Here is a 12,366-nt window from a genome sequence, read left to right as displayed (position 1 = left end):
GATCGTACCCCAATCAACCCCCGTTTCTATCCTCGTCTACGCCCATTTCTTTTCTTTTTTTGTTCTTTTTTTTTTGTTTTTTTTTTTTTGTTTTTTTTTGTTTTGTTTTTTTTTTTCATTTATATTTTTTTCCGCTCGATAACTTCATCGCCTTATCGCTTTTTATTCTTTCACAAATGATGAATTTTTGACGCGGCGAAAAAAACGAGATTATATTTCAGGCTTCTTAACTCGCTCGAGCCGTCAATGCTACCCCAGCCTAATCGTACAATGCAAAGACATTATTATTATTATTATTATTATTATTATTATTATTATTATTATTATTATTATTATTATTATTATTATTATCATCTCATTTTATTATATTAATAATTATAATTATTACTATATATTATTATTATTATTATTTTTACTATTATTATTACTATTATTATTATTATTCAATGATTATATATATATATATATTGATTATTATTATATTAATATTATTATTATTATTATTATTATTATTATTATTATTATTATTATTATTATTATTATATTATTATATATCATAATTATTATTGTTTTCAATATTATCGTCACATTATTACGTTATATGACCGATTATGTCAATGCCATTATCATCAATTTTAACGTTATAATATTTTATAACGTCAATGAGATATGGAAGCCGTTCATCATTCGTTCGTGCGAATTATAAACAACGTTACATAGTTGTTAACAAATTCATAAAACATGAAAAAGAAGTATCGTGGACATAAGCACATACATACATACACATACTTACACACACAAAAAGGATTAAGAGAATATCGAGAGAGAGAAAGAGAGAGAAAGAGAAAGAGAGAGAGAGAGAGAGAGAGAGAGAGAGAGAGAGAGAGAGAGAGTGAGTGGGAAGAGAGAAGAAAAATCTCTTGTTATTGTTTAGTCTAAAACGAAATGTAGCCTAAAATGAAACTTTCGCGTCCAATTTAAAAAAAAAAAAAGAATAAGATTTTGTCACCTTAACCATTTTAATTTTTATTCTAACTTCAATTTATAATTTTTATTTTCGTCATTAGACGAGTTTTACTCTTTCATTTTTTTCATCTTGACTTTCAAATTGAACATTGTAAAAGTCGTCCCATCTTTCTTTCTTTATCCTCGCGAAAATGTAAACTTTTTCTTTAATCAAGCGACATTTTTCTTTTTCTTTTGTTTCTTTTTGCTTTTTTTTTTCTTTTTCTTTTTTACAAACAATATCCTTGACACATTAATCATCGCACTCTATGGACGAATCTTTATCAATTTCTTGTAATACTCTTTAGCCTTTTCTCATAATACTCGACTATATATTTGTATATATATATATATATATATATATATATATATATATATATATATATATATATATACATATATATATAAACACGAATACGTATGTACATATATATATATTCGTGTAGACAAAAGACACAGATTTAAAATACATATATATATATATATATATATATATGATAAATATATATATATATATGTATATGTATATACATATATATATGTATATGTATAATTATAAAAACCATGATATCACATGCCCTCCGTAGTCCTAAGGGATACGGGGGACGAGGGATGGGGAACAAAAAACTATCGAAAGTCAAAAAACTAAAAAAAGAAAGAAGAATAAGGAGAAAATTTCAGAGCCAATGGAAAAATAGACAAAGATATAAAAAAAATTACAATGATTGTCTTTTTACGGGATGATCATCTTTTTTTATCGGTGTTACATGTATATATATATATATAACACCGATAAAAAATTAAAGTAATATTATTTTCTATCGTTAAGGATAAAGAAAGAAGAAAATATATCGAGGAAAGCACAGTGAATTATTAGTCTCGAGAAAATATGAAATGCATATACAAACACACAGACACACATACACACACACATATACATGATATACGCTCATTCATTTCCGTCTTTTATGAAATAACTCTTTAAAAGTCTCTTTGGAACATTTCATTACGTTCACGCATATTATCAAAAAATTTGTCTTTTCTATCCATAAAAACACGTGATAATGTATACGTTTTAGATATATATATGTATATATATATATATATATATATAATAAAATATAATATAATATAATATAATATAATATAATATAATATAATATAATATAATATATCAATTCTCATACACAATCATATATATATATATATATACATGTATATATTTAATATTTATCGACAGAGTGAACGCGAAAAAGAGAGATAGAAAGAGAAACAAATATTACCCTCAGTCGATAAGTTCATTGACTATACTAATAATAGGTGCGCTACAGATTCGCTTCATAAAAAATGAATGAAACATTATAATTGCCTTATATTCGGGAAATAGAAATTATACGATTTATGTCATTAATAATTAAATTATTCTGCCATTGTCGTTCTAAAGAGAAGAAGTAAGAGAAAGGAATCAACGTAAAATCGTGCCTGAGTTTGTCCATCTTATAATAGGTAGTTTAAATGGTCTCTTAACAATTTAATTAATATTCCCATATTAGATGCATATTTTTTTTCTCTTTTGTTTTGTTTCGTTTCGTTTTGTTTTGTTTTGTTTTCTAACCTACACCCACTCTACCTCTCCTGCGATTTATCTTTCACGTCGATCGTTACGGCAACGAAAATGATTAATTTTTATTATTCCTTTTTTTCTTCTATTTATTACTATTATTATTATTATTATTATTATTATTATTATAATTATTATTATTATTATTATTATTATTATCATTATTATTATTATTATTATTATTACTTAAAATTTTTGTTCTCTTTTCCTTTGCCATTTAAACCGAAGCTCCGTCATCCCTCTGATCACCACCCACACAACCAACCACCCACCTGCGGTTAAGTCCAATGATTTTCATGGCCACAACTAAAGTCCCTTATTTATCCTCTCGTAACGTAATAACATAGGAAATACTTGCCTATTTTCTAGTTTCTAAGCCGTACTACTACTATAAATCGTATTCTAATTAATAAGGGGGAAAAAAATGAAGACACGAGGAAACGACGAAGAAGAAGAGGAAAAAGAAGAAGAAGAGGAAGAAAAAAAAATGAGAAAAAGAGAAAGAAAAATAGAGACGGATTATCTATCGCTTGTACGTACTCTTTTTCTGTGCGCTGCGATTTACTCGGATTATACAAAACAAAGAGACGACATATATAAGTTTCATACGTGAATAAATATATACATATATACATACATACGTTTGACACGTACACATGCATATACACATATACGTATAAACATAAACGAAAGAAAAGAAAAGGAAAGAAAAGAAAAAAAAAGTAAATAAATAAAAAATAAAAATACGCGAATAAAATCGCGTCGAACGATATCGAAACGTTTCCACCCAGCTTAGCATTAAGAGGAATGACGTTCGTGTGACAGAACAAAAAAAAATCATGAGAGAGAGAGAGAGAGAGAGAGAGAGGTAGAGAGAGAGAGATGATGATCGATCGATCGGTTAAATAAATTAATTTTGCGCAATACATAATCGACCGTCCGATGAAGAAAAGATTTTGTAAACGCGGTTGGCTATCGTCGTTTAATTTATATCAGGAAAAGCATGATAATACGAAAGAGATAGATAAATAAAGAGAGAGAGAGAGAGAGAGAGAGAGAGAGAGAGAGAAAGAGAGAGAAAAACAGAATAAAGAAAGATAGTGAAAAAATAATGAAAAAAATGTAAGAGTGATCGAGCTTTTAAGGTTTCGACGATCGACCTTGTAAATCAATTATTACCGGAGATAATTATCGTTACCGTTCGTCTAAAGATTTTTAGGCTTGCTAAGCAGGTGCGAATCATATTACGATAGCGATTAATCCTTTCTTGGCCGTGAACCAAAGTAATGGTTGCACGGTATAATGTAGATTATATGAATTAATATTATTTAATGATTAATTCAAATAAGTGCTAAAATGAAAGAATATATAAGTGGCAATTTCGAAAAAAAAAAAAAAAAAAAAAAAAAAAAAAGAAAGAAAATTTGCAATCTCTAAAATAATTCACTAGAAGCCCCTAAATTCAACCTATCCATCCCTTTCCCCGTCCCAATATCATTTTCAATCCCCTGTCATATATAATTTGTCTCTTAAGTAGCAATGGGAAAATAATTATAAATGTAGTTATACTCACAACCAAGTTTTTCAATTTAAGAGGAAAAACGATACGCGTTGCATTGTTACACGATTCCTTTTGATTGTTCATTTTAAAGGACGATTTAAATTTTTTACTCCAATTAATTATTCTTGCCCCGATACTTTAATGAACTTTACTTTATTCTGGAAATACAATAAACGCGGTTGAAATTGCATTCTCTATTCGATTTCGTGATAATTTATCCTATTTCGTGAATCCTTCAAAAATGCATCATGTATTAATCTCAAAGAAATTGGTTCATCTAAAATTATCAGCGATCAATTTTCCTTTTCGATGAATTTATTTCGCTAAACTGTACGGAATGTAATCGAAAATCTTGAAAATGTAGTTTTCTACACGAATATTATTACCGACGTAGCATTTACGTTCTACAGATTTTTATTATACCGACCGTCGATAATCGTCAATCTTAACTGCGTGAACTACATTACCGGCATTAATAATTATGCTATTTTATAGGAAATTAAATCTTGAGACTATTTGAAGATCTTACAAACTCTTTCCAATATAATCTTGGGTTTACAAAAAATATATCACCAATTTGTTATATATATATATATATATATATATATATATATATATAAAATAAATAATTATATATAATAAATAAATAATCTACTATTTAGTATTTAGCATAATGCTGAGTATTTTCAGATTAAAATTAATCAAACTGATTGTTATAAATTCCTCTATTAACGAATCTAATGATTATTAAAAGTAAGAACTTCATGCATCCATTGAGCTAAGACGTCAGACGTAAATCATAAGAATTTTATCCTTATGAAACTTTTTACCTTTACGGGTTATACCTTGCAGTCGAAAAATGTAGAGTGGAATAGTCAACCTGCTTCATTGCTAGATTATTTTTCTTGATCTTTTAAATTTTACAACGAAGTACGAATTCTTGATAATCACATTTTTTCATCGCGCACAGATCAAAAGAAAGGAAGTTTTTTCTTTTTCGCGAATTTTGACCATTGCACAAACTGCTCTTTTGTCTTTTGTTTGATGCGCTCCCATTGGTCGCTTCACCGTTGCGTGATTGGTCACTTTGCGTTTGTATATCTTTTATCGTTGATGCTTCCATCGACCGTTTGGACTTTTTTTGATCAGTCGCATCAGTACGCTCTCTGTTGGCGACGCGTATATTCATAATTACAAATTCCAATTTTACAAATTTAAACATCAATCATATTAATATTGAGAATTATAATAAAAGTTTGAGGCATAGCTACACGGAAGAAAAGGCTCCAATAAAAAAATATCAAATAAATATGTTTAGATAAAAATAATTTTATAATAAAGATTATAAAACAGGAATCTAATGTTATCGACTTATCGATTTACAAAACAGAAATCTACTATTACCACCACCATTGCTATTATCGACATTGTGGCATATGGAAAGCAGGTAAAGTAGGAATCAGTCATTACCGACTCGTACTATATTTTCATGATAAATAAAAAGAAAAATAATATTTTTTGTATATATATATATAGATATGTATATTTTAATGTGTGTATATATCATACAAAATGTATTTGTTTTTTATCACGCTTGCAACCTTCTTCGCAGGGTTGTCAAATCGAATTACACGCGTGGTTGCCACATAACCTCGCAAATAAATCAGCTTTCATTGAACGTCGTTACGTACGTTCAAGGATTATTATCTTCAAATATATCAAGTTCGAGTTATTTGTCGTAAGATGTAGAAATTCGCGACGATCTTCATTCCGAAATCATGCGCGTGAAAATATACTACGAAGATCAACTTCGATGGTAACGTATTACATGTATGTCCATTATAATTATTCAAATTACTGTTGCATTATTATTGATACACAAACATCATTACAATAATAAGTGAGAAAATGAGAACGATAAAGAAAGTGTTTGTGATCCGCAAGATGGAGCACCATATAAAACAGTTATGCAACGATCTGAAAAGTAATTTATTCCGTATACTTTCTTCGTGTGTAATTTTTTCCGTTAGAGATAGTAAATTCGTGAATTATTTATTTCCATGAGTAATAATTTTCTCGAAAATATCATAGAATCTTTTCAAAATGTTCTTGTTTATTAGAGGAAAAAAGAAAAAAAAACAACAACAAAAAAAAAAAAGAAAAAACATGGCGTCGCTCTTCGATAAGCGACCAGCAAGATCCTCGATTTGGGGAAGGGGAAAAAAAGGGGGAGGGATGGAGGAAAAGAAAAACAGAAGAAAAAGAAAAAAAGAACGGTAACTCGACACCAAAAAGAGCGATCGTTTTCGCGCGAGATATTCTTTGAATTAAGGTAAGACGTGTTTACATAGTTGGAAACTGGGACGAACGGAGAACGACTTTGATTACTTTAAGAGGTGATCTCAATGGTAAACGAAGGATCATTTGTAATTTATATTTTTGCGTGGTTGGACGTTTTGGTTATATACATACACATAAGAAGGAGGAAGAGGAAACATAGAGAAAGTAATGGTAGAGACGAGAGTGATACGTAGTAGAATAAAATACGCGATCGTATCGATATTGATTTAAGATCGTGATGATCTCGTTTCTACATAACCTGACAATGTTATCTCCACGATGCGTATATAATCGCGATTATATGCTCATCCGTTATCATTCTTTCTTACGAATGCACTCCAAACAAACTATCCTTATCGAATTTCTTTCGAGTACCGTATCGAATAGGTTAACGACGTGGTAACGAGCAAAACGAATTTGTGAATGTTTACGGGGTGAGTGGGTGGGTGGGCGGAGGGGGTTTATTTTTTTCCTTTTCTTTTTTTTGTTTTTTTTTTCAGAACTAAAATAGAAATTATCGTTACGTCGATAAATTATATTTCGTGGATATTCATTTTTCATTCTAATTTTCTTTAATTTTATCTCTAGTTTTATTTAATTTTATTCTATATCAATTTATTTTATACATATTATATTTTATTCTAACATTATCAATATATTTCCCGTGCGAGAGAGAGAGAGAGAGAGAGAGAGAGAAAAGAAGAAGAAGGGACGAACGAACGTGCGAAAGGAAGAATTATAATGAAATATTTTTTCCGCACCTCCTTTGAGCTTATCAGCCGTGAAATCATTCGCGATACGTTGATCGAAGGCAATGGCGGCGACGGTGGGGTCTGGAGGGGTTCGAGAGGAGAGTAGGGGTTGGAAAGAAAGGGTGACGGGACAGGGGAAAAACGGGCATCAAAGGGGGTAACGCTACGTCGGTGGATCCTAGGATTACGTCACTGGCGACAGGTGTAACGCGCACGCGCTCGTGCATCTTCGGCGGCGTATGTAACAGGGCCGGCTAAAGATATCCTCGGATCCCCTCCATACCATCACCACGTTCGCGTACTTATGTTTGTTAATTATTTCTTTCATTTACACGATATACAATACATACATAACTATTTATCAGTATATACACGCATAAATATATATATATATATATATATATTAAATATAAATCTTTCGAAAGAGAGTGTGAACAAATGTATGATAGATATGTATTACCAAGAGATAAATTAAGAGAACGAGAGATAAATTAAGAAAATAGACTATGAGAATCGTCAAATAAAATTGTGAAATTACATTTCGTAATTTCATTTTATCGAGTAGATATCGGCAAGGTGATATGATGATCGAAAAAATAAGGTCGAGGGTAAACGTAAGATAGTAGAAGTAGTAGTAATGTAGTAGTAGTACAAGAAGAAGAAGAAGAAGAAGAAGAAGAAGAAGAGGTGGCGAAGTGTGATGGGGTGGGGAGAGGCTAGGTGATGCGGGCTGTGGCGGGGAAGGGAGAAATGAAGCGGGGAGTGCGCACGCCCGTGGGACTCGACTGCCACCTCTGGCTTTATGCCGAGCCAATCACGAGGCTTTTACGAACGCGCCGCTCACCGTGCGAGCAGCGGTGTATTGCCGGTAAACGCGAGCACAGCGAAGTCTTGGCAGTCTGCGTTTTCACGTTCGATGTCTCGCGCGAGATGATATTGGCGACGATTTATTTATTTATTTTTTTCTTTTCTTTCCTTTTCTCTTCTTTTCTTTTCTGCTTCGACGGTTACAAGGGCACCAAACAAAACATATATATATATATATGTATATATATATTTTCTTCTTCGTCCCAATTAATCGGATAATATACGTAACGAGGTATTAAGACGAGGTAAAAAGAGAAAGACAGAGAGAGAGAAAGAGAGAAAGAGAGAAAGAGTTCAGAACATTGTTTGACGTTAACAAATAAGGAAGATCTCATTCGTTCTTGTTAATACTTTATGTACCACGCAACGATATCGTTTGAACGATACTATCGGTGTGTGTATATTAATTTTTTTTTTCTTTTTTTCTTTTTTTTTTTTTTTTTCTTTTTTTAGATGTAATATTTGCACAGCCACGCGTTTTTGTTCATCGTATTGAGAGTACTTACTTTGCGTGAACGCGCGCGCGCGCGTGCACGCTCTTCTCTGTGTGTATGTGCGCTCTTTTATACGTTTGTGAGAAAAAGAGATAGATAGATAGATAGAGAGAGAGAGAGAAAGAGAGTTCATATATGTCCTTACTAGCATCGTATATATATATATAGAGAGAGTTGTTCGTGCAAGTGAAAGAGAGCAGTGTACTACGAATCCGTGCGGTGAATATTTTTTTAAACGCTCGAATGGAGTTCTTCGCGCGTAAGGAAAGCAAGTGAAGGAGAGAAGAAGAGTCGTGAAAAGAAGAAGAAGAAAAAAGAAAAGAAAAGAAAAGAAAAGAAAAGAGAAGAAAAGAGAGACGAGTCTCGTCGAATATCCGAAGAAGGATTTACAAGAGGTAAACGCCAGGAGTATATACGACCTTGAATACGATCAACGACGACGACGACGACGACGACGACGACGACAACGACGACAACAACGACGACGACAACGTGTGCCGGCCATGGTGCGCTATAGTAGGTATTAGTTGGTGCGTCAGCGGTGAAGAATCGCCAAGTATTATGCGATCGAAAGAAACACCAACAAGAGAAAGAGAGAGATAGATAGATAGAGAAAAAAAGAAAGAGAGAGAGAGAGAGAGAGAGAGAGAGAGAGAGAGAGAGAGAAGGTGTATCGTGTCTCTCTCTCTTTAACAATATATTTCTATTCGCATATGATTCTCTCTCTCTCTCTCTCTCTCTCTTTCTCTCTTGAGAAGAATAAAAATAAGAATAAGAAGAATAAGAATAAGAATAAGTGTAAGTGGTAGTATGTGCGTCGTGGTAAGAGGCGAGTGCAAACGAGCGTGGATCGTCGTTGCAGATACGAGTTCCGAGATGAAGGCGGGCACGTAGATCGGTCAGGTAGCGAGGACGACGTGATTCTTCGAGAAAGAAGAGAGATAGAGATAGAGAAAGAAGAAGAAGAAAGAAAAATAGAAAGAGAGAGAGAGAGAGAGAGAGAAAAGACCTTCGGTACGAGCAGACGTCTTCTTCTTACTTACGGCGTTCATCGAAGAGAGAAGCGACAAGGTAACGCTTGCTTACGTTTATCTCTTTTGCTCTCTTTGTCCTGTATATTGTAAAACACATATATATATATATATATATATATATATATATATTTATATATATATATATATATACATTTCTATTTCTTTCTTTCTTTTTTTTTTATTTTTTCTGTTTCTATATATATGTATATATGAGTGGTGTATGTTATTTATAATTATATATATATATATAATATATATGTATATATATATATACTTATGTTTTGTATAACTAAGCATTTTCGTGGTTTCTTTTCTACCTGGTGTATAACCTCACTCTTTCTTTTTCTCTCTTTTACTCTACCATCATCCTCGTTATTCTTGCTACAGTAACGGCGCTCTCAGACCTGTTGATATCTCTCCTTTCGATTTACGAAAAGCGCGCGCTTTCATATCAACCAATAGGATTCACCGAACGGTACGTCGAAGATTTTTTTTTCATTGTTCGACGTTACATTTAAATTAATATCCTTATCGTTTGTTATATTCATTAATCGTCATGTTTTAGTGTATATTTATATATATATAGATCGAAAGTTTGATGACTTTTTTATTTCCTTTTTTTTTTTTTTTTTTTAAATTAATCATTGTCAATGCGACATAACCTATATTTATGAAATTCTTACATTTTCTCTCTCTCTCTCTCTCTCTCTCTCTCTCTTTCTTTCTTTCTTTCTCTCTCCATCTTTCTGTCTTTTTTTTTTCAAAAATGCCATTTATCTTTATTATAAAATTCTAAAATTGTAAATATTAGATATATGTATACCATATTGAGATTTTTTTTATTTAATTTTCTTTCTCTTTTTCCAATTAATATCTATACATACCTGTGTATGTATATATATATATATGTATATATAGTGGTGAGTTGTTCCATGGGTGGAGACATTTAGATTGGAATATCCGATATGTCAACGTTTCCAAGAAATTTCACGCACCTTTTATACATAGGCGTAACCACGTGAAATTTTTATTATTTGATTTTGATATTGATGAGTAATTTGAGTAACACTACTGAGGAATTGTGCTATCATCGAAGAAAATATTTGTATTTTTCTTGTACCAAGTAGTGTACCCTTGTTATATAGAATTGTTCATTTGTGAAGTAACGTAATTCGATGGAAGTAACTTGAGAGTCTTAAACTCTCTCTATCTTTCTCTCTTTCTCTCTCTCTCTCTCTTTTTTTCTTTGTTGTGCATGTGTATGTTATAGCTATAGTACTCTCTTGAAGCACCATCAACGACGACAATAGGACTTGGGATTCAGAGGGAGAACAATGCTCGAGATTGAAACGAGCTAGCACGATCGCGGTGTATAGGAAGTTAGGACTTCTTTAAAGCATGGTCCTCTTCATTGACTATGGTGTATACGTATTTGGACACACGCTGAGCTTATAATATATATATATATCATAAAAATATACATATATATATATATACATAATAATATGCATATATACATACATACATAAAGTGTGTGTGGTATAATGTGTGTGTTTGTATGTTTAGTATGATAAGATTAACTAAAAAGTGAACTGATAATAAATATTGCAAAAGTATTTTAGCTTAAATATTATTATATTCGTGAAGAAACAACTGTCAACAAATTTTTCATGAAAAAAAAAAAAAAAAAAAAAAAAAAAAAAAATTATATACATATATTTATATACATATATATATATATATATATATATATATATATATATATATGCATTATTTGATACATATTAATGTTATGATATCTAATTTTAATATGCGACATTTTTCAAATATTTCCACTATTATGTATTTTAAAATTATATTATTTATGATTAAATAGAAACAAATAAATATATATATATATATATATATATATATAATAAATTATCTTAAAATTATATTATATAAGTATATTATATTTATATAATATTTATATAATGTTATTTTGAATTTTAAAATACGTCAGGGAAGGTAAATTTATTAAAAATTTTCATGCATTTAAAATTACGTATTACGATTAAATCTAGTTAGGATGTTGTTAAGAAAAAGAAAAAAAAAAAAAAGAAAAGAAAAAAACGAAAGAATAATATATTAATGAACTATTTATTTCCTTCTATTAAAATTAGATTTACTCGTAAGTACATATATTTCGAAATTCTATTCACTTGTTCGACCGATATGATCATATAATCGATGCTTATCATCGATAGTATATTAGTTCTTTACTAATAGTTCCTCATTACTAATGTTCCACGTAGTTATTTCTAGGCATAAATAAACATGCACACACACACACACAAACATATACAATATTTGAGGTATAAATTATAGGTTTTTCTTCAATGATGAAATTCGTAGAATTATCTACCTGATATAAAGATATGTACATTTCTTTTCTTTTTCTTTTTTTTCTCTCTTTCTTTTCCTTTTTTAGATAACAGTTGTGTGTTCTACGACGTATATATTAGATTGGTCAATAAGTAATATCAGAATTTTCAATATAAAGATATTGATCTTGTTTGTATAGATATAAAATACTAAAAAGTATTTCATTAAACATAATTCTCTCTCTCTCTCTCTGTCTCTCTCTCTCTCTGTCTCTCTCTCTCTCTCTCTCTCTATATATATATATATATATATATATATATATAGAATT

General features: G+C 30.5%; 1 protein-coding gene across 12 annotated transcripts in view; it reads left to right on the top strand.

Annotated features, from left to right (window-relative positions):
* The first annotated feature begins 5,872 nt into the window (after positions 1-5,872).
* LOC124955517 (afadin) overlaps positions 5,873-12,366 on the top strand; it is a 51,854-nt gene continuing 45,360 nt past the window's right edge. For 2 of the 12 annotated variants that reach the window (XR_007102903.1, XR_007102904.1), the window contains exon 1: positions 5,891-6,017. Coding sequence is in view for 6 of the 12 variants with exons in the window: in XM_047510160.1 (XP_047366116.1) it covers positions 6,001-6,017 (17 nt within the window). In the remaining 6 variants the exon portion in view is untranslated. Of the gene's footprint in view, positions 6,018-8,168; positions 9,712-10,061; positions 10,150-12,366 lie in introns of those variants that run through there. The other 10 variants (XM_047510083.1, XM_047510075.1, XM_047510109.1 and 7 more) reach the window with 8 other exon arrangements.

The sequence above is a fragment of the Vespa velutina genome, chromosome 1, assembly GCF_912470025.1.
Source record: "Vespa velutina chromosome 1, iVesVel2.1, whole genome shotgun sequence".
Taxonomy (NCBI): domain Eukaryota; kingdom Metazoa; phylum Arthropoda; class Insecta; order Hymenoptera; family Vespidae; genus Vespa; species Vespa velutina.
Note: the sequence above shows the minus strand (reverse complement) of the source record. Positions and strands in the feature narration are given on the sequence as shown.